This window comes from Delphinapterus leucas, chromosome 13 (assembly GCF_059928025.1).
Source record: "Delphinapterus leucas isolate spDelLeu-1000000601 "Yukka" chromosome 13, BTC_Dleu_Yukka2, whole genome shotgun sequence".
Taxonomy (NCBI): domain Eukaryota; kingdom Metazoa; phylum Chordata; class Mammalia; order Artiodactyla; family Monodontidae; genus Delphinapterus; species Delphinapterus leucas.
This window is the reverse complement of record NC_143141.1, coordinates 14,869,223-14,892,203: the sequence shown is the minus strand read 5'-3', so window position 1 is coordinate 14,892,203 and position 22,981 is coordinate 14,869,223. Positions and strand designations below refer to the sequence as shown.

At 46.2% G+C, this 22,981-nt stretch overlaps 1 protein-coding gene across 5 annotated transcripts in view; it reads right to left on the bottom strand.

Annotated features, from left to right (window-relative positions):
• Positions 1 to 2,786: 2,786 nt before the first annotated feature.
• Positions 2,787 to 22,981, bottom strand: part of ST3GAL5 (ST3 beta-galactoside alpha-2,3-sialyltransferase 5) — a 47,772-nt gene continuing 27,577 nt past the window's right edge. For 3 of the 5 annotated variants that reach the window (XM_022556133.3, XM_089922863.1, XM_022556139.3), the window contains 4 exons: positions 14,234 to 14,577; positions 10,436 to 10,622; positions 8,818 to 8,976; positions 2,787 to 4,646 (listed from right to left, as the gene is read on the bottom strand). In XM_022556133.3, coding sequence (XP_022411841.2) covers positions 4,398 to 4,646; positions 8,818 to 8,976; positions 10,436 to 10,622; positions 14,234 to 14,577 — 939 coding nt within the window. In that variant the 3' untranslated portion in view covers positions 2,787 to 4,397. Of the gene's footprint in view, positions 4,647 to 8,817; positions 8,977 to 10,435; positions 10,623 to 14,233; positions 14,578 to 17,300; positions 17,985 to 22,981 lie in introns of those variants that run through there. The other 2 variants (XM_022556140.3, XM_022556136.3) reach the window with 2 other exon arrangements.

Genomic DNA, 22,981 nt, shown 5'->3' with positions numbered 1-22,981 from the left:
TGATTTTCTTCGATAAATCAAAAGAATATAAGCCAGGTAACAGAGAACAGAGTGGAAATACATTGCTCCTTTAGAAGTTACAAGTTTTTAGTGTACAGTTATTGCTGTTATGACACATCTCCTGAATAGTTTCTTACTGTACATTTTCTGAAAGTTCACTTTGTTAATATTTCCAGCTACACAAAGGCCGTAATGGCTACATCTGCCCCCATCTTGGATGGCTGCCTGACACCAGAGCAAAACTTGACATCTCACTTCTGCCAGACAGAAGGAAACTTATAAACCTGTCATTCTTTGGACATGTCTTATTGACACAGCTCATTGGAAAAATCTGCTTTTAAAAAAGTCATAACTAAATTTCACAGCACGTAATTTATTCTCATTTCACCACAGCCCCGCTGAGTGGCTACTTTTCCTGTCTGCAGAATGGGTTGGACTTTAATACTGGGAACTAGTCAAATTGAATCATTTGGGTAATGAAAGTCCAACTACAAAGACTGCGGTTTCCTTTTGGGGAGCACTACTTTCTTGTCAGAATTTTTTTTTTTTTTTTTTGCGGTACGGGGGCCACTCACTGCTGTGGCCTCTCCCGTTGCGGAGCACAGGCTCTGGACGCACAGGCTCAGCGGCCATGGCTCACGGGCCCAGCCGCTCAGCGGCATGTGGGATCCTCCAGGACCGGGGCACGAACCCATGTCCCCTGCATCGGCAGGCGGACTCTCAACCACTGCGCCACCAGGGAAGCCCTCTTGTCAAAATTTGAATGTGCATATGAATGAATGGTTCTCTTCAATTTACTTCAGTTTTATGTTGTGTCGGTTGTAGGTAAATACAGATAAACACCTTGTTCTGTGAACACAAAAACAGGCTAAAATGGCATTGGGATGTAGGAAAGAAGGGAAAAAGACAAGTTTGGGCCAGGGTGCCTGGCCCTCCAGGGAAGGGCAGGGGGTGCGCTATGTACTGGGCCTTTTCCCCTGTTGTCTGCACTTTAGTCTGAGAGCTGAGGGTGTGGTCATCTGGGCGGCCTTCAGGGAGGGTCAGCGTCTGGGAAGACGGTGTCGGTCCCACGGGCAGCAACACAGAGTCCTTCGTTTGAGAGAAGCATTTTGTCACCATGTGCGTGAACGGAAGTCAGGCCCAGCATTGCACAGTTCCTGCTTGCTACACAAGCATTCTAAAAGCTCACTTCATTCTAAGGGGAATTCTGCTAAATCACAGAACTAGTCATTTCCTTCTTTCTCAACGCGCTTGACTGAAGTGCACCAAAGAAAGGAAGAAAAAATAACCCACACCTGGATGCTGTAAACCTGCCAAGGAGAATAGATCCCATTTCAAAATCTTCCTATGATGCTGGTCTAAAAGATTCTCCTGAGACAGAAATAAGGCAAATGTAACAATCCCTTTGATATCAAGTCCAAAAGCACTGGAGTTAGAATGTAGTTAAAATAAAGAGGTCCTTGGTTTCAGAAATCTTTAATGCCCTGGGGAGACTAGGGTGTGACTACTTCTTGTTCTCTTTTACAATCAGCCCATGTCTGCAAACCAGATTGACCGTTGCCGGTCAAGAGGTCATAGTTCAACAGAAACAGTCCAAAAAGTGGGCTTGACAACTTATTTTAACTAATGGGTCCACAGATGAGACCCGCCCCCACCCCCAAATCTGTGAGAATAGACATGCCAATGCCTTATTAGTACATTGTTGGGAAATTAAAAAAAAAAACACCACCACCACCGTGACACAAAAGTATCAGTGAAGAAGACAAGGTAACACCTAGAGGAATGAAGTTGTTCAGAAGATCCCAATTTATCTTTGCCTAGAAACATGGCACACGTCATCAAGAGATACTCATCCTGGTCCCCAAAACATTTTTCTACGGCCAGCCTAGGTTTCTGGAGAGAAAAAGCTCTCTGTAGGAAAAAACAGAAAACTAAAACTCACTGAAATTTTCTGTGGCTCAAAGTTCTAGTGAGAAGTATGTTAAAGTAGAGAACATGTGTAAGTCATCCCAAGTTGCCTCAAAACCCATGATTACATCCACGCAAGAGCATGTGTGCCTATAAGGCTGAACAAAGTTGAAAGTGTGATGGAGGAAACTCAGTTACTGGAGACCAACCTTGTGACACCCTGGGGCACCTGGAGGTCTGTTCCCAGAAAAGCAGGCGGAGACACAACCCTGAAGCAAAGAAGCAACTTCTAACGAAAACTGCCAAAGTGCTTCAAGTTCTCAAAGATGGTCTCTGGTCAACTCTGATTGGTGGACACCACATGAAAGGTCATTGAAAAAAAGATGCCTTTGTATTCACTTAGGGCACTTACTGCCTGCCAGTAATTAAACGTTGAGAGGCACGGGCAAAACAATGTAAAAATGAAAAAAAAAAAAGACACACAGAGTAGAAGGGGAGGGATGAGGCCAGGTCTGGTATTTGTTGAAAGCTGAGGAAGTGCTGGACGGGCTACTTCCCAGAAGCTGTGCAAGGCAGGGGAAACGAGACCACGAAACCATGCGCACCCGTGAAGGGATGCACCGGGAAAGCTTTCCAACTGTTGGACCCTGGCTGTTTCTTGTCTTTTCTAATAAGCATTTGGGCTTCTCTAAGAAGCCCCTGAGGAATGAGGGGGTGGAGGTGTGTGGTGCAGGCCTGGCCTCACCTGAAACACAGGACAGCTGCAGACCGTTTTCCTGAGTCTCAATATTCAGAGCTAAGTCTCACCGTTTAACAGATAGGAATTTTCTTTCTTTCTTTTTTTTTTTTTTTTTTTGCGGTACGCGGGCCTCTCACTGTTGTGGCCTCTCCCGTTGCGGAGCACAGGCTCCGGACGCGCAGGCTCAGCGGCCATGGCTCACGGGCCCAGCCGCTCCGCGGCACGTGGGATCCTCCCGGACTGGGACATGAACCCGCGTCCCCTGCATCGACAGGCGGACTCTCAACCACTGCGCCACCAGGGAAGCCCCAGATAGGAATTTTACAGCATTTTTTCCTAAACAGTGTCTTACAGAGTAGAATCCATAGAAAATTTTAAGAAAAGACATAAAACCAGAGAAATCCTATTTTGCTACGCAGGCTGCTCTGAGCTTGACCCCAGAACCCTGGAGATCCAAGGGACTCATTCAGAGCTATGACCTGGCTTCTTGCCCCGCATATGCTGAGGAGCCGGCAGATGCGGGAGCCATCGGCCTGGCCTGGGAGTCAAGAGCTGCACCGGGGGGCTGTGGGAGAAATAGAATTGGGGGAGGGGCGGCAGTAGCAGCCAGCGGAGGAGACCCCTTCATCCCCCAGCCCTCCTCACAGGTATCTGCAGTGAGGTCCTGCCTAGCAGTGGCATCCAAGAAGGACATTTTAGCTAGACTTATAAACTTATTTTCTGGGGGTGGAAAAAAAAAAGCACTCAAATTAACTAGACTGTAAGAGTTCCTCAAAAGCTTTTATTCTGTTTTTTTTTTTTTTTTTTTTTTTGACCAGCACACTGCCTGGTACACACTGCCAAGGAGGCATTCAAAAATAAAAAAAAAACGTTTTCTCTTAAATAGGCAATTTATAACACTGGGAAGACTCCATTTCAGTGTTTCAGAAAACATGATTATTCCTGGAAAGAGTTTATTCCTCTACGACTCTGGAGAACAGAGGTTTTATCCTAATTTTTATAAGCCACCTCAGACAGACAGTGGAATAATCTGGATTAACATTTAAGTGTTTGGAAGGCAGTTAAAAACTCTCAAGAAATCCAAGAGTTGTCCGCCTGGGGCAGCGTTGCAGTACTCGGAGGACACAGAAAATGTCTCTGTGCCCCTCCTTGACCTGGGACCTGCAGGACAGCTCCCCTGCTTGATTCCTACAAGTCTTCCTGCAGAAGGCAGATCAACAGAGAGGGACGGTGAACTTCTCCGACCGGCCCAGGCCTCATGCAGCAGCATGGCCCAACCAGTCCCAGTGGTTTAGCTACCCAGCACGTCACCCTGGAAGTGCTTCCGACATCTGTCCCACCAAACAGACTAACAGAGAACCAGAATCAGGCATTCAGGGCTGTCATCAAAGGAGTCGCCTCCCTTCTTCCATATAGTGACCTGGGATTCTATGTGCAGTAGACATGAACAGAGTTTTTACAAATTAAATAACTTTCTTAAAATACAATAAAACATCATTACATACAATTCTCTTTGGAAAGTCTTTCCCATTCTCAAAATTAACTTACAAAATTTTGTGCAAAAACACTGGCTTCAAATAAATAGGGAAAAAAAGTGGGACGAGCAGAACTTTCTGTATTGTTTCTGTTTTTTAAATTAAAAGTTAAAAAACACCAGCTGCACTTCAAAGGTCTTGCAGGACGCATCAAGAAGGCTGTGAAAAACAGCCCTCCTGGTCAGAACTGCATTTTCAAGTGAGGTTTTCTGGGTTCAAAATTCACAATGGATGCCTCCGCTGAGATCCCTCACCACGCCCTCTCTGACCAGCTTCAGGAGGAACCCGGTCTCTGTGGTCACATTGTGCATGGTCTGAAAGTTCATGGCAGCCATACAGAGATTGTCAAAGTAATGCAAAGGTGTTCTGGGTTGGCTGAGGTCATAGCCAAAGCCTGCCAAACTGACTTCATCGCACAGGTGCGTGGCTAAGACAACGGCAATGACACCAATCGTGGGGACGTTCTGGAAAGGAGAAAAGACAAAAAAAAAAGGTCTTAGCACAAGTCACTGCTTTACAGGTACGCTACATGCCATGCAAAGTGATGAAAGTGGCACTGGGGGCTGCAATTTTATACATCACACAATTTCAAATATCACCCAATTCTAAAGTCTGACTTGCCATCCAAGTCAGGAATCTAGACTCTAAATCATGGTCTGTGATGTGAATTCTTTTTAACACACAAGCAAGAGGCAGCCTGGCAGGTCCTGTTGCACCAAGCTAAAAGGTGTTCTTTCTAAAACTTCCACCCACCAGTCCTGCACAGAATGACCATAATAGCAAGACTAACCCATTTCCTCTCTCATGTGACAAACGTCTACAAGGTCTGCTCTGGGACAAGTGGCCACAGCCCTTCTCCGGACATGGTTTGGGAACCCGTCCCGTCCTGGCTGGCTCCTGCACAGCCTCTGCCTGAGAACAGAGCGGACTCAGCTCTCCTTGGTGAAGACTGTCTTCACCCCTTACTTGTGAAGACAGTCTTACTTCACCCCTACTTGTCCTTCTGGCAAATAACACCCCCAGGCCATTTTCACACGTCCTGCAGCTCAGCCAGTTTCTGCTCGCTCTCTGTTCAGGCAAGTACATTTTTTGCCTCAAATTACGGGCTTTCACATTTGTTTTTTCCAAAATGTACCCTTGCTGACTTTGGCCTAGAATGCCAGATGTCCAAAATTTTGGATTCTGACTGTATCACCACTTCCTCTTCACGTCCAACATCTTGCCACTTGTAAATCTGGAATTGGTTCTCTGGATCTCCCTCACAGACTTGGGTAAAGACAGCACACAGGGCGGCAGACAGGAATACAGAAAGCCCTGCAGTGCCTAAGCCCTCCTTGGAGACTGCTGCCCATCTAGTACTTGATATTCTTTTGTATCGTCTTTCATGTGCAAATATACCTCCTTGGTTCATCTCAGCCGAGTCTGTGACTTCCATAAACAGTTCTCCTTTTCTGTAAACTGGAACAACAGTGAACTTTTAAGAGTTCAGAGATTAAGGTGGGAATAGCGAACATCCAGGGAACCCGCCATTTGATAAAAACTGCTTCCTGCTCCCCAGTGTGTCATGTCTACCTCTCAAAGCCAACCTCCCTTATTAAAAAGGAACTCAACAGTCATTTTACATGTTCGGAAATAAAAACCAAGGGAAATTGACCCTAAAGAAGCCAGCCTCCTGTTTGGGCTTAGGACTCTAAGGCAGTGTGTCCTGTCTTCTCCACCTGCAGCCAGCTCGGCACACAGCACCTTAGGAGTACCCATCAGTGTCTGTGGAGGAGTACATAGGGGTAATGCATGGAGAGAAACTCAGAAACTATCAAAAGCTCCCCAGAGCACGTTATCTCCAGAACACGTCCCCCAAGAGCAGCCCTCACTGTCCAACAGGCTTCTTCTCTGTCTGCTGGGAGGGCAGATGCATGAGGGAGTTTCTGACGATGCAATTTTAGATCAGAAGCCATCTTCCAAGTTACTGTTTTTATCCAAAAGAAGAATACCATTTTGACAATGATAAAAAATAAGCAAATATTCAATTCAAATGATAAATTATAAAGTAGAATGTAAAAGACTCCTATAGACTCACTCTCCAGAGAAGGGCATTCTTCACAGTTTGGTGATTCTTTCCAAGCTTTTACCTATGCAACTATATATACATTTTTAGTTTTTAAACAAAAACGGGATTAAATAAATGTTCTGTAACTTGATTTTCTTGCTTAATACATTGTGGAGGTGTTTTCATATCCATTAGTTTTTCTTCATCCTCAACAGTCACACGATATTGCATCGACTATACCATAACGTTTAAACAATTCTCTAATGATGAATGTTTAGGCTGTTTTTAGTCCTTTGCTATCAATGCTACGATGAACATCCTAGAATAGCCTTGCAGATTTTCTCTAATTTCCTTCTAATAAAATTTTTAGAGTCAAATTGCGGGGTCAAAGACTATTCATATATATATATTTTTTTTTTCCGGTACGCGGGCCTCTCACTGTTGCGGCCTCTGCGGTTGCTGAGCACAGGCTCCGGACGCGCAGGCTCGGCGGCCATGGCTCACGGGCCCAGCCACTCCGTGGCATGTGGGATCCTCCCGGACCGGGGCACGAACCCGTGTCCCCTGCATCAGCAGGCGGACTCTCAACCACTGTGCCACCAGGGAAGCCCAAGACTATTCATATTTTAAAGTGATATATGTATTGCCAAACCACGCTCCGGAAAAAGTGCCAACTTATAATTCGACCTACATTCCTGCCAAACAAGGACATTATCAAGCTTTTAAATCTCTGCTAACAAAACAGGCAAAAAATGTCACTGTGGCTCTAATTCGCTTTTACTCGATTACTGGTGAAGATGAACATTTTACCATGTATTCCTGGGCTGTACTAATTTCTTCTGTGAAATGTCTGTTCATATCCTTTCCTCAGTTCTTTATTGGCTCATCTTTTTCTTTTTGATTTAATAAGATCTCTAAATGCTTTGAGAATATTTACTCTGTGATTTCTATGATAAATTTTCCCCCACTAACTTTGTTTCTGATACCCTTTGCCATTCAGCAATTTCGTATTTCACGTAATTAAATCTGTCCATTTTTTAAAGGTTATTTTAAAAATAAAATCGACCTGCAAACCAACAAATGAGCATCTGCCTGTGTTTAAAAAAATACTATGGAATCTAATAAAGAAACGGGGCAGTTTAAAAGATACAGAAATCTAAGTGCACTTATAGTGAAACCTCTTTATAACTTAGTTTAAGAATCTTGCCAAAGTATGTTGTCTTTTTTATAAAATTGTTTTGTTAAAAGTGATGCCAACAGGTTAAAAGTTGTAAGCCCACATTCCGGAGGAACCCATGTGCTCTGTGTGGGAGAGCCCAGCTAAAGCCAATCAGAGACCTGACAGTCACTGGTCGGGGGTAGGGCTGCTCTCCTATGAGAGGCAAAACACATCACGGGTTCTGGACACGTTCCTGCAATGGGCAGAAACTACATGGCCCTCCTGGGCTCCCCATGGATGGAGAGGCCAGAGCCCTGGAGGAAAACGGCGGACTGCGAAGGGAACAGCTTCCACTATGTGAACCATTTCACCCGAGCTGGGTGTTCAAGCCTGAAGTTGGAGCCAGAGTTGGATTTAGCTCTTACTGATCGCAGTGAAGAACTAGGTTTTTGTTTTTAAGGAGACTATTCAGGTATTTGTTTTCCTTAACAAGCACAGAATTCTTCCTTTAAAATTTACACAGTTGTGTTAAAGCATCTTTTTAATTAGAATTTGATTCAAAGGGCAAATAGAAGACCCTGCTCATCTGCCTATTGGATGAGGACCCCTGAGTCTAGCTCCATTTGCAAATTGCACCCTGGACCAGCCCCATTTCCTAGGAGGTATCTCAGGCCCCCAGTGTGGGTAGCAGTCCCCACGTTTCAAAATTCCTTGCTTTTCCTTAAATATAAATGTTTTGCTTAAACCATTTCCACTGCTTTTAAAGAAGTTTTATTTAAAGACACAGGTTTAGCTATTCAGATCATGAAGAAACAGGTAATAAAGGCATCTCCGCCCAGTAGCAACACAGGCTAATTGCAGGTAAAGAATCTAGTGCAGTGAACAGCCTATAGCACCAAGGTTCTCAAAGCAGGCTGAAAAATAAAAATCACCCAGGGAACTTTGAAAATCCCAATGTACAGACCACAACACAGACAGATTAAATCAGAACGTCTGATGGGGTGGGATCCAGGCATCAACTGAAAAGCACTGCTCTCACCTATAAAGTGATGATAAACGTCAATTTTCACCCAAGTGGCCTGTAGAGTTAAAATGTAAAGAACTTTCTGACCACCGAAGTTCCTTTCAGTGTCCTGCAGCTAATTACATGGAGTCCTGGAGTAAGAATACCTTAAATAATATCTCAGTGACCGAAGCGCTAACGTGCTGTGCTAATGAGATGAGCCACCAGGAGTGGGGGGATTAAACAGTGGGGAGCCCTAAGGTGAAGATGTAGAGAGGGAAGAGCACATGGAACATCTAATCAATGACTCGGTTTCATCCCTGGAAGATGCTTCTGGGTATACAGCTGAGCCTAACTGAAAGCTGTATAGGTGCCTCCTTTCCAACACAGAGAAGAACAGTTAAGTTTCAGTAGCGACAAGAATACCTTATCTCGGCCCCAGAACCTTGACTGAGGCTCTGAGTATTGAAGGATGTCAAAGGCAGTCTCTTTGATAATAACCGGATTCAAAATCCTGAACTGTTTTGGCTGGAGTGGGATTTTTTCCACCACCTGCTTCCAAAAGAAGAGTCGCACCCAAAACGGCTAAGGAAAGAAAGCAAGCGATCGTTAGGGGGATTTAATCAAGTGATCTTATCAGTGGAGCGGGCAGAGCGCATCCCCTACTAATGAGGCCAGAACCGTGGGTGTGGCCCCTTGTGGGTTTGTATGTTGCATTCTGTGGCCAAGTCACAGATCTATGCAAATCCAGTACCTCAACTCAGGCAAGCAACTCTAAGGATCTGATTTATGAAGGTGGCACTGGACAAGGAAAGGAACTGCAGAAGCAGCTCTTATTGATTTGGGGAAGAAATTCTTCAGGTAATGACGGGAGATAGTCAGCCTTTTTAGGATCCAAAGCCACCATTTTGCCCAGGGAAAACCAAGCAAACAGATCCAATTCGAGGGTATGAAGCATTCTGGGTGCCCCGCCTGTGCTCAGGCCCCCACCACGCACCCCCTTCTCCACTTACTCCACTTCCTAGTCCTGTGATGTCTCTAGGTAACTGACTGTAAGTCATTTCGTATGTGCTTCATCTTTCAACTAGAACAACTACCCAAGAGAAAATCCAGAGGACCACAGTAACCTGTACGGAATCGAGCTTTGGAGATACAAATTCTCCAGCACGTGAAGCTTCTGTGAAAAGTCTGATATGTCCTGTGAACTTTACAGTCAGCTGGTTTGTGCAAGTGCATATAAACGCACACACACTGCTTAACAGCTGACCTCTGGAATTCATTTCAACATAATGTGGGGGGCTGGGGGACTATAAAGTAAGGTGATAGATTATTGTAAAGACAAAGAAAAGGAATATGACCAAGTTGGGGCCATCTCCTCCACATCTGCCCCTCTGGAACGCCGTGAATTGACTCCAGCGAGAGCACCACCAGGGGCTTCCCCGGTGGCGCACTGCATAAGACGCCGCGCTCCCCATGCAGGGGGCCCGGGTTCAATCCCTGGGTCAGGGAACTAGATCCCACAGGCATGCCGCAACTAAGAGTTTGCATGCCGCAACTAAGGAGCCCGCCTGCCACAACTAACACCCAGCGCGGCCAAATAAATAAACATTAAAAAAAGAAAAAAAAAGAACACCACCAAAGCATTTTTGGAGAATCTCTTTGAAAATACTCTTCGGAGAATTTATGTATATTCTTCTGAATTGCCTCAATAATGGTTTATATTCATGCACATAAAACTAATTTCTGAAAATAGTCAGAAGCCCTGTAAATTCATGTCTGGTGAATGAGGTGGGTGGTCAACCTCAATAATAGCCATTTTGGTCCCAAGCTTGTTATTTCCACTAAGTAATGATCCCAGTTTCCACATGTGACTCAGTCAAGTTCTGAAAGCAATTTCCAGGGGAAGTTCTGAGGGGCTTCTACAAAGGGAGTGTTTATTTGAAAGCATGTGTGTTAGTTTAAAAATAAAAACCTGTTAATTCCAATCAGAGACCCCTTCGCTTTTTACGGAGGCATATCTGATGGCTGAATTTCTAGTGCTTACCAGGGTTTCATTTTTGACCATCGCCTGAAGCCAGTTGAAGTCAACACTCTTAAATAAAACAGCAACAAACAAGTCATTGGAATAATATTCAAGGTCAGACAGTGGTGCACCCTCTGGATAAGTCATCCTTATAGTAGTTTTATTTCCAACATGCTCTGAATATCCTTCAACCGGTGCACTGTTTAACCTATTTAAGTAAAAAGGACAAAGATAAACTGACATTAACCACTTTAACACATGCCAAATTCCTGCAGCGTGTTTTCCACATTTTTTTAGGACTGGGAACGAGGGCGTGGTTGGGGGGTAGGGCACCCCTCCCAGCAGCCCTGTCATCCCTCAGCTCTGCCCCTTCCAGGTGCTTGATGAACGCAGTCTTCAGTCTGCAAGAGACTCCCGTATCCAATTTCCGAATGACAAGCAATTCCATCTAGTCCTGCCACTTTAAGCCAACCCAAACACATTACACTCTGGGCACTAGTAATGTTTCCGTGAAAGCTTCCCATTGAGCTTAGATATTAGTGGTTCTTGCCAGAATTTCAAAAAGGTAATCAAAAAAGAAAACCTAAAAACCGGGGAAAGGCAGACAAAAACCATAGTTATATATAGACAGGGTTGGGCCCGAGGAGGGCACTGGGTCCAAGTGCAACCTGGTCTTAAATTAAAGCAGGAATTTGGGGCACTTAGAACTTTTAGATCAATGAAGGCTTTGCCAGGGTGGATGCTCTGGGGAAAATGCTAAGAATTCTTCCCAAAGCAGTACCACTCACACAGGTACACAATTTTGAAATCTCAAAAAAAGTCTGTTTGGTTCTTTCCCTGCATTATCACACCTGTACAAACCTTTCTTTTCTATTCCACCGTCACTTCCTCTTCCAGATCTCAGATACCTAACTCCTGGATTATTAAAAGCTATTATTAGGGCTTCCCTGGTGGCGCAGTGGTTGAGAGTCCGCCTGCCGATGCAGGGTACACGGGTTCGTGGCCCCGATCCCGGAGGATCCCACATGCCGCGGAGCGGCTGAGCCTGTGGGCCATGGCCGCTGAGCCTGCGCGTCCGGAGCCTGTGCTCCGCAAGGGAGAGGCCCGCGTACCACAAAAAAAAAAAAAAAAAAAAGGTATTATTAGACACTACAACTAAATGCACAGGTATTTTCTTTTTCTTTTCCTTTCTTTCTATTTTATTATTTATTTATTTTTGGCTGCATTCTTTTGGTCTTCGTTGCAGCACACAGGCTTTCTCTAGTTGTGGCGAGCAGGGGCTACTCTTTGTTGCGGTGCACGAGCTTCTCATTGCGGTGGCTTCTCTTGCTGTGGAGCAAGGGCTCTAGGTGCGCAGGCTTCAGTAGCTGTGGCACGTGGGCTCAGTAGTTGTGGCGCACGGGCTTCGTTGCTCTGCGGTATGTGGGATCTTCCTGGACCAGGGCTTGAACCCGTGTCCCCTGCCTTGGAGGCGGATTCTTAACCACTGTGCCACCAGCGAAGCCCTCCTTTCCTTTCTTTTTAAATAATGGACACGACTGGAATAACTGGTGAAGTCTGAATAAGGACTGTAGCTAAGGTCTGTACTGCATCAGTGTTAATTCCCTAATTCTGAATATCGTCATGCAGTTCTATAAGAGAATGCCCTTGTTCTTAAGAAAGGCACACTGAAGTATTTAGGGGTAAAGAAGGAGTTTGAGATTTGCAACTAACTCTCAAAGGGTTCAGAAAAGAATAATAGTATATAAAGAGAGAAAATTATAAAGCCAGTGTGATACAGCGTTATCAACTGAGGAATCTGGGAAAAGGGTGAATGGGAGTTCTTTGTACTACTCTTGCAACTTTCCTGTTAAGTTCAGAATTGCTTTAAACCTAAAAGTTACCCCGGGGAGGGGAGAGGTAAATTGGGAGACTAGGATTGACATAGACATACTACGATATATAAAACAGGTAACTAATAGGGACCGACTGTAGAGCACAGGGAACTCTACTCAGTACTCTGTAATGACCTGTATGGGAAAAGGATCTACAAGACTGGATATATATATATATATACACACACAGCTGATTCGCTTTGCTGTACAGCAGAAACTATCATGGCATTGGAAATCAACTATACTCCAATAAAAATTAATTTTAAAAATACATAAATAAAATAAAAGTTACCCCAAAAAAGTTCTTCAACTGATCTCCGTCATAATCAGTCTAAGTCCCCTTCCTTGTTCCCCGGTGCTCTGTGGTCCCCAGTGCCTGTGCCTGAAGTCCATGCTGTCCAGTCTGGCCTCCCCATCACTGGGCATCGAGCCACCTGCCCAGCCCCCCTTCCCTCTCCCAGGCCCTCGTTCCTCCTGCCAGGTAAGGTTCCCCATCCAGATATCCTGGCCACCTCCTTCCTAAAGGGCTAAATGCCACCATTCTTCAAGGTCAGCTCAAGGCCGCCCTTCTCTTCCACTGCATCTCTCCTCTGGACTGGAGTGCGCACCCCAGTTTCTTACCTCTTCTCCTCCCGTATATCGGTCGTACACCATTAGAAGGGCATATGGGGTCCTGTCTGCCTCCCCCAGTGCTGCCTGTGCACAGCTGATCATTCAGCTGCTCACATAGAGTCAGGGTGAGGTTCTGGAAGCCTCAAAACCGTGCATTCGGAATGCTAGGCTCTGGCCTGGACTCTGTGCCCTACAGTGTCTCTGTGTCCTCATGCCTGACACTGGCTAAGGGGATGGCTTCACTATGGAACGAGAACATCCAGGGCACGTGACAGTGTCGGGCACACAGGAAGCACCCAGAGAGAGGAAGCAGTTCCCTCCTCCTTCACCCCACCAAAGTCCACAACCCCACTCCCACACCGTCACTTCCCACCTTTCACCTTAAGACGTAGTTCTTACTTGTTTCTTCTATCTCTTGGCCCTTACAAAAGTCTGGTTCTTTCCTACAAACATCTTACGCCCCGTGTCCTTTCCTCCTTAGCTCCCTACGCATTCTCCCAAAATAGCTACTAACATGTACTAAGCACCTACCCCAATTCTGACACTGTTCCAAGTGCTTTACATCCAGATGTAACTCACTTTGTTGTCACAGTAACCCTGTAAGGCCTGTGCCACCACTGCCCCCATTTACAGATGAGGAAACGGAGGCACAGGGCAGCAAGGAAACTTGCCCGAGATCACAGCTACTGGGGATAAAGGCATTATGTGGATATAGCACCACTTTCAGGCTCAAAATACCTGAGATGGATCTTGTCATCCTCCCTCACGAGCCAGAGATTTTCCTCAACTCCTCCGTTTCTGACAGCGGTCCCACTAACGTCTCAGACCCCAGACTAGAAATCTTGGCGTCCCCTGACATGACTGTCAAGCTGTCAGAAACTCCTGTAACGTAGGATGACTGCCTATTGCCTGTTATGTGGCTTTCAAACACCTCTGTGTGCTTTCTGGTCCCAACCGGTGCCACCTTCCAGGGCTCACCTACCCCAAGCCCTGCTCCCAGAAGCCGGGCGTCCCACTGACTCAAGCTCCCTGCACTGCATCCTCCTCTGGGCCCTGCCTAGCACAGCCTTCCACCTTCGCTGGCTTATCTGAATCTACCGATCCTTCCAACCTTCACCTCCTCTGAAAGGGTTTTTACCAAAATTAGGGTCAGTACTGCACAGTTTGGGGCGTCCAATCCTTTCATGTCTTTGTTTCCACTTCTCAAACAGTGAGTCCCCTGCAGGCAGGGACATGTAGGGCTGCCTGGGTCCCTCCTGTTTTTGGTGCTGCCCTGACCCACAGCAGAGAACTAAAGTCCAGAGGGGAGAGGATGGTCTGAAAGCCAACGTACCTTATCACAACATCGAACTGGTTCAGGGCCTGGCCCAGCTCTAGTCCGTGGAGGATTCCACCACTTCCAATGACCACACAACGCCTGCAGCTCTTGGCTTTCAAGTGTGCAGGGAAGTCATGCTCGGGCAAGAGTTCCAAGAGGGTCTGGACTTTCTCGGAGAACGTGCGGAATCCAAAAGGAGGGTCATACTTGTACTCGGCCTCACTCCCTGCGGGGGCCTTCGTCACGAAAGGTGGCAGGTCCAAGGTGTACCTGCGCCTGAAGAGCTGCACCATCGACCTCTTGGCGAACTGGGGCCGGCATTCCTTCTGCAGGACTTCCTGGGCATATTGCTGGGCTCTCTGGAATGAAGCACAGACCTGAGTTTCAAAGGCTCTCAGGCATCAGAAATATACTCTGACAGGTGACACTTTGTCCTGCCATGTTTGGTGTAGCTCCCTTGTGGATGACTGTCTTGTAACACAAAACGTCTGCTTTAGGGGGCTTCCCTGGTGGCGCAGTGGTTAAGAATCCACCTGCCGACGCAGGGGACACGGGTTCGAGCCCTGGTCCGGGAAGATCCCACATGCTGCAGAGCAACTAAGCCCGTGCACCACAACTACTGATCCTGTGCTCTAGGGTCCTTGATCCACAACTACTGAGCCCACGCGCCACAACCACTGAGCCCACATGCCACAACTACCGAAGCCCATGCGCCTAGAGCCCGTGCTCTGCAACCAGAGGAGCCACCGCAATGAGAAGTCCTCGCACCGCAATGAAGAGTAGCCCCCCTCTAGCCCGCGCGCAGCAACAAAGACCCAACGCAGCCAAAAGCAAATAAATAAATTTTAAAAAACAACAACAACAAGAATCTGCTTTAAAGAGTTAATTTATGCTAGAAACTTGAGGGGGAAACCTGGGAGAAGCACATGACAAGGAGACAAACTCAACAAGGGTATTTATTTCATGGCACAAGTAGAACAGGAAGGACCCCCACCTCCTACCCTCCCAGCCTAAGCTGTTCAAATAAATTCGGGGTGTTCAAATAAATTTTGAACAAGATTTGAACAAATCTGAACAAATTTTCAAATAAATTTTGAACAAATAAATTTTGAAGAAATTTTGAGGTGTTTAAGCTGTTCAAATTTGAGGTGTTTAAGATTTCATGTTTCATAAAATCCTGACATGGGAATTCCCTGGTGGTCCAGTGGTTAGGACTCTGTGCTTCCAATGCCGAAGGCCTGGGTTCGATCCCTGGTCGGGGAACTAAGATCCCACAAATCGCGTGGTGTGGCCACACACACAAAAAAATCCTTACATGCGCTACAACATGGATGAACCTTGAGGACATTATACTCAGTGAAATAAGCCAGCCACAAAAAGACAAATACTGTAGGACTCCATTTATAGACGGTATCTAACACAGTCAAATTCGTAGAAATAGGAAGAACAGTAGTTACCAGGGGCTAGCGGGGAGGCGAAGTGGGGAACTGCTGTTTAATGGGTAGAGTTTCAGTTCTGCAAGATGAAAATGTTCCAGAAATCTGTTTCACAACAATGTGAATATACTTAACAGGGCCAAACTATGCATTTAAAAATAATGAAGATGGTAAATTTTATGTGGGTTTCTTTTTTAAACACAATTAAAAAAAATGATTTCCGGGACTTTACTGGTGGTCCTGTGGTTAAGACTCCGAGCTCCCAATGCAGGGGGCATGGGTTTAACCCCTGGTCAGGGAACTAAGATCCCACATGCTGTGCAGCACAGCCAAAAGAGAAAAAGATTTCCTATTTCAGGTTCCTATCTAGTTGGATGAGAAACAGACTTATTTATCAGATGGAGTAATGAGCTTCACACAGTCTGGAATGGGAACCAGGTGTAACCTGCCACGGTGTCCGGTCAACAAAGAAGTTGCCTTGGTTTTGTATACCGTCTTCCCTGCACGTTAATATTTTGCATCAACAAGAAATGACTGTTGAAGGCCAAGTACACTAGCCCGGCTGAACACAGCAAGACACGGAGAAACAAGGGACAGACACCCACTTGCCCCACAGTCTGCCCCTGGGCTCAGTCTGGCCAAATGCTGCCTCGGGATCATCTGGCAGCATCACTGTGCTTTCTGTCCTCATCGCCACATGCAGCAGTCTTATTCCTCCTCCCACCAAGCTGCGTGGGTGCATGCGTGTGTGTGTTCCTCTATTTTATTTGCTGGGATATTTATTTTTAGGATTGAATATGTCTTTTGAACTGTGTCAGTACTATTATGAGGATTATTATTGCCATATACAGTTTTAAATGTTTGTCTCAACTATGTTTTTCCTCAAAGTCTTGTCTGATTTTTGTATAATAAAATTATTGTAGAAATAATAATCTTACTGCAGGAGAACCCCACTCCCTTTTCTTTAAATTACAGCTTCAAAAAGTTCTTAGTACTGGGAAAAGCACGCTGTCTACATCTTAAGAGTCTGGCCCCATGTCTGAAGAAGGGAATGGATTTTCTGTGAGCCTCAGAAGATGCCGCCGACACGACGTAAGGTCACTGTCTGAGGTCACCGGCACGACACCTAGGACACCTCGCAGGACGGTCCTGAGCGTCTTCGCTTTGTGGGTTCCAGGTGGCACACCCAGGAAGAGGGCTGAGCTGGCAGGCTCACGTCGCCTGATCACCTCCCAAACCCCTACAATCCCAGCCTCTGCCCATAGAGAGCAGGTGACAAACACCACCACTGATACATATTCTGATACACCACTGATACCTAGCGAATTAGCATCTTCGCGAGGAATCGGTGGTAACCCAGAACAGCCCGAGTGGAGGGCTCGCCCTGACCAGGCCTCCAGGTTGGTGACACTCTGCACCTACAGGCACTTGATGCCCAACTGGGGGGCAGGGCAAGCAGAGGAGCCACATGTACTATCCATACTTGTCTCTACACCCCGGGCCTGAGGGTTGTGAACAAGTTTTTAGAGAACAAAAGGTCTAATTCTTCACTATGGAAGGACATCCCAAGCATCTTGTTTTACAAATCTCCTGGGATAGAAATGAACATCTGAGAAGTGCCAAGAGACAGAAGCTTAGTGACTGACTCAGGACTGGAAAGAGAGGTTAGGTGATGGAGCCAGACGCTGGAGCACGACTCTCTTGGGCGCCAAATTTTCTAGTTTCATTTGGAAGGAGTGACATTTCATTCCATTTCCATTCTGGCAAAGAGTTCCATCTCAGGCTTCAAACTTAATTTTCTAGACTGTGGAAAGAGCATCTTCTGATGGTGACCCCTCCCGTCCCTCCGCAGGTGCAATAAATCAATCCCAGGGACAATGTTCTAAATGCCACTGGAAATGGCCAAAGCCACAGCAATTCCTTTTCTTCTCTTGTTTCAACTTGTTTAAACATGTAACACGCCCCAGAAGTGTCTCAGCCTCCCTCCTTCCTCCTTCAGGCTTCAAAGCTCAGAAGAAAAATGCCTCGGGAGGACAGCTCGCCTTGTGGAGCTGTGGTCATGACCGCAAGCATCTCGACCTTCCTCTTCTCCACTGCAGACAGTGCCAAACCTGGGAGCCAGAGCAGGCTGGAGAGGAAGGACGCAGTGGGGTCCGGATGGCATCCGTCTCGGATGAGAACCACTGGGAACCAGAGGACTGGTGACCTCCCCAAAGATACAGGAACCCCTCTTCTCCCAAATCGAGGCATGGACACAAGAGCTTCATTTTTTGAAAGGCTTCAAGGCTGAGCTTGCTGGCTGCCCACAATTGAGAATAAACAGACATCAGGCAGTTTCAGTTGTCACTGATGTGGCGATGTGCCGTGGAAAACCACAATGTGAGAATTCCCTGAAGGATATTAAAAAATGAATTTTCCTCAGTAAAAATCTCCATTTTCATTTCTACCCCATAATTTTTAGGACAATCCTTCTCAGAAATATAGGTAAGTGGCATAATTCTTAGTAAAAGGCAATGTGTTCTTTTATTTATTGATTTAAACCCAGGACAGGGCACAGCATGTGGGATGAAGGAGAGTTTGGGGCCTGGAGCTGACTGGACCTGGGTAGGAGCCCAACTCCGCCACGGACCACATGAACCGAGGGTATGACTTATGCAACGACACTTTCATTCCCACGTTTGTAAACTCTGGTTTAACTTCCGTGAGTTAGCTGTCTGTAACTTGGTTACAGACATGGTTGTCTGTACCTGGTTAAAAGCAGAAAAATCTGAATAAACAAGTCACAGAGGGAATAGCACAGTAAAATCTCAACCGGCCAATGGTTGCCTCAGGCTGGTAGTTGAGGGTAGCGACTGACCACAGAAGGGGTGGGAGGGAACTAACTTGTGTGCTGAAATGTTCTAAATAGGATTGTGGTGACGGTGTAAGTTTAACTATAAATTTACTAACACTCCTCCAACTGGATGCTTAAAAGGTGAAAGTCTTATGGTATGTATATTTTATCACAATACACGGTTAAGAAGAAAACAATCAGACGATCTGGATCTAGACCCAGTTTCGGATCTCTTTAACAGTAGTGTAAACTTGGTTAAAGCATGAACTTTAAGGCTTTTCAAGGCTTCAGTTTCCTCACCTGTATGAGGCCACTGAAGGATGGTCTGGGAAAAGCAAGAGCAGGACCCAGGAGAGAAAGGGATCGGTTTGGAAGTGTGAATGTCTGGACTGATTTAACTCAGCCCAGGGTTACTCTGCTTACTTTTTTTTTTTTTTGGGCCACACTGCACTGCTTGCAGGATCTTAGTTCCCCGACCTAGGGTCGAACCCGTGCCCCCTGCGCTGGGAACGCGGAGTCTTAACCACTGGGCCGCCAGGGGAGTCCTACTCTGCTGACTTTGGATACGTGAGTGTAGGTCTATGGAGTCACGGTGAAGACATAAACTTGGCCATGATGAACCACACAGCCCAGGATGCAGTCCCCAGGGCGATGTGTGGTCTTTAGTTCCTGAGAGAAGGCCAAGTTCAAACTGGTGCTACCATGAGGTCTGAACCTAAACTGATGTGAATGCGCTCTTGTCTCTCTTCACACATCTTTTTTTTTTTTTTGCGGTACGCGGGCCTCTCACTGTTGTGGCCTCTCCCGTTGCGGAGCAACAGGCTCCGGACGCGCAGGCTCAGCGGCCGCTCCGCGGCACGTGGGATCCTCCCGGACCGGGGCACGAACCCGTGTCCCCTGCACCGGCAGGCTGACTCCCAACCACTGCGCCACCAGGGAAGCCCTTCACACATCTTTTAAGTGCAATTTCACATCTGCACCACATTCAAACTATCCAAGCATCCCTGCAGAGACCACTGTTCGTCTTTTTGCACAAATGGCACGTTCGGGGACATCTTTAAATAGAAAATATAAAACCCACAGCAAACATGGCCACACTTCCGCTGTATACATGCAGGCAGAATGCAACCAGGTGTTCAGAGTCCAGCAGGGTTATTGACCTTGCAAGTTGTTGAATGTCATCAACAAAGCTCACAGGGCCCCACTCTCACGACCCTGAGACCCTCTTCTGCTAATACACAGCCACAATCATTCAGATTCGTCCAAACTCTCTTGGTAGTAAGGATCAATCTCCACCGAAGCCTGGAGGCAGGGTTTTCTTTGTAGAGAGCTCATGCTGAACACCATCTCCCAGCCCTTCATACCAGCCGGCTTGCTGGCTACTTCCTCTATTCTGGGGATTTGAGAGAGGATTTCTCTTCTGGTTTAGGGATGTGTGACCAGATATCGAAGTTAGGAACTGCTCAGTGTGGCATTCAAGGCCTCTCACGCTCTGGCCCTGTCTCATTTTCAGTCTCATATCCTGCTACTCCCCACCCCAAATCCTCAGCAGTATCTACCTCTTGCTGTTCCTCTACTTTGCAAAGCCCGCTGAGACATGGGCTTTCTGCACACGCTGTCACGACCACTGTGAAAAGCAGGGCAATCTGACAGAGTCAATAGTGCTAAAAAGCTACATTTAAAAAAAAAATCTCAAGCAATAGAATAAAAGACACCCCTCATTCCACCACCGTTAGAGCAGGCTTTCACTTTCTACTTCATTAATTTCTGAATGGAGACTTGCACAAACCTGTTTGACTTAACCGTGTCCCCATTCCTCCTTCTTTCCGCACCATTACGGGGGACTTTCTAATTGGAAAAAATAATGATCTTTTAGAAGTCTTTCGGAAATGGGTTGACGTGGCGGTCACCGTGGGCTACCTCCTGGGTCTCCATTTCCTGTTCCTTCCTCTTCGGGAACCGTAGTGTCCTTCCTTCAGGCAGCCGTCACCCCTTCTCCACGCAGGCAGTGGGGCTTGGGAGGCTGATCTCACTCATCAGGTCCTTCCATCTCCCCATCAGGGACGAGTTAGGAATCCTTACTAGAGCCAGTCGGGACAGGGCACTAGCACCCATGAGAGGCTGTTACTGGCCCAGCAGTGAACTTAGGTTTAAAACTGGTCCCACCAGCCTAAAGGGGGGGACTCACATGCCATGGTTTAGGGGGAAAGAGAAGGGAGAGTCTGTTTACTGGGGGATATGAAGAGTTGGATAGGAGGTATCTGTCCTATTCCTCAAAGGGATATTAAACTTAATGTACATAACGGAAAGTCCTCCAAGAATTGCCTGTTAAAATTTAACTGTGGATTTTCTGTACAATCTGTAGTTCAAAGATGAGACACCGTGCTGAGGTTTGAGTAATATCTCTCCTCCCTCTGGAGTTCAGTACATATAAGTACATATTCGTTAATGTAAAATGTTATCCCACAATCCCTATCTCCCAAGGGCTTGCCTGGAGGACAAGTGGGGAAGACAAAACAGTTAAGGTACCACAGTGATAACTGTCAAGATTAAGGTATGAGGGGGTTCCTAGAAGACAAGAGGGAAGGGTGATCGGAGAAGGATCTTAGAAAAAGTAACCCCTGAGCTGCGATTTGATGTAAAAGATGAATAACAGAGAGGCAAAGGAAGGGCTCCAGGCAGAGAAGAAAGAATGCAGCAAATACAAACTATTACAGAGAGAATGGATAAACAACAAGGTCCTACTGTAGAGCACAAGGAACTATATTCAATATCCTGGGATAAACCATAATGGAAAATATGAAAAAGAATATATGCGTGTGTGTGCATGTGTATATATAAAATATATAAAACTGAATCACTTTGCCATACAGCGGAAATTAACACAACATTGTAAATCAACTCTACTTCAATAAAATACATTAAAAAAAAACACACAACGCAGCAAACACAGAGAAAAGTGTTCAACAAAGATACTGGGACAACTGGAAAGCCACAAGCAAAAGAATGAAGCTGGACCCTGACTTCACACCATATATAAAAAGTAGCTCAAAAGTGCATCAAAGGCCTACATATAAGAGCTACAACTAGAAAACTTTTAGAAGAAAACATTAGGCAATGGTTTCTTAGATATGACATCAAAAGCACAAGGAACAAAATGAAAAGTAGATAAACCGGACTTCATCAAAATTAGAAACTTGTGTGCTAAAAATGATACCATCAAAAAAAAGTAAAAAGACCACCCACAGAATGGGAAAAAGATAGTTGCAAATCATATAACTGATAAGGAACTGGTATCTAGAATATACAGAGAACACTTAAACAGCTCAATAATAAAAAGACAGGCCAATTAAAAATTGGGCAAAGAATCTGAATAGACATCTCTCCTTAGAAGACCTACAAATGGCCAATGAGTACATGAAAAGATGGTCAACATCATTAGTTATCAGATCAAAACCATAATGAGGAAGAAGGAAGCTCATTCAGAATAGGAAGAACCCAGGTTACGAAACCAGCCTACACTTTCCAGCCAGGTACTAGACGATTACAGTGAACCACGGAATTCCAGGGCTGGAAGGGGTCACAAGGCCCTTGAGCCACCAGCTGTCTGATGCCTGAGTTCTACCCCAAAATAGTTAACCTGGCTTTGGTCAAAGACCTCCAGAGATTCGCCACAAAGGTAGCTCAGTTTTTCCATCTTCGGACGTTGTGGACCATCAAACCCTTCTCCTTTCGGCTTGGCTGTCACCCTTGACCCAAAGTTCTTCCAGTGAGGCCACCAGAGCAGGCTGACTCTCCCCCGGGCCAGGCCTCTGGCTTGTTGGCAGGAGCTGCCATGTGTCCTGCACTGGTCTTCTCTATGCAAATGTTCCCATCCCTTCAAAGGTTCCTCGGGGACAAGGTCTAGAATCTCTTCTCTGGTCCTTCTCAGAAATCACTAGGGAATTCCCTGGAGATCCAGTGGTTAGGGCTTGGCGCTTTCACTGCTGGGGCCCGGGTTCAATCCTGGGTTGAGGAACTAAGATCCCGCAAGCCACGAGGTGGGGCCGAACAAATTTTAAAAGTCACTAGAATTCCTTAGGGGAAATTTGAAGAGCCATAATGACCAGGGCACTTGTCTGAACACGGCAGGTTCGAGCAGACCACCACTGGCCTATTAACGTAGCTAAAAAGAAAACAGCTGTAGGCTGTCACAGCAGTTGACGCAGACAGCGCTGGCCAGGCACGAAAACCACTAAGTTGATTTCACCCAAGGTGTTAGCAAACCACATCTTCTCCATCCGTCTCACAAGTACACCCGGTGCTCTACTCTTGCACAGAGAGCTCACATCTCTCCTCAATTAACCCAGACTCGAGAGCAACGATCTCTGTTGTTGGTCAGGAGGTCAACGGCCTGATGAATGAAATGGACAGGACAGAGGGGACGCGCAGAGAATGTGGAGAAGTGTAGCAAAGGGACGAGTTCACAGATGCCAGCAATCGTATATCACAGTG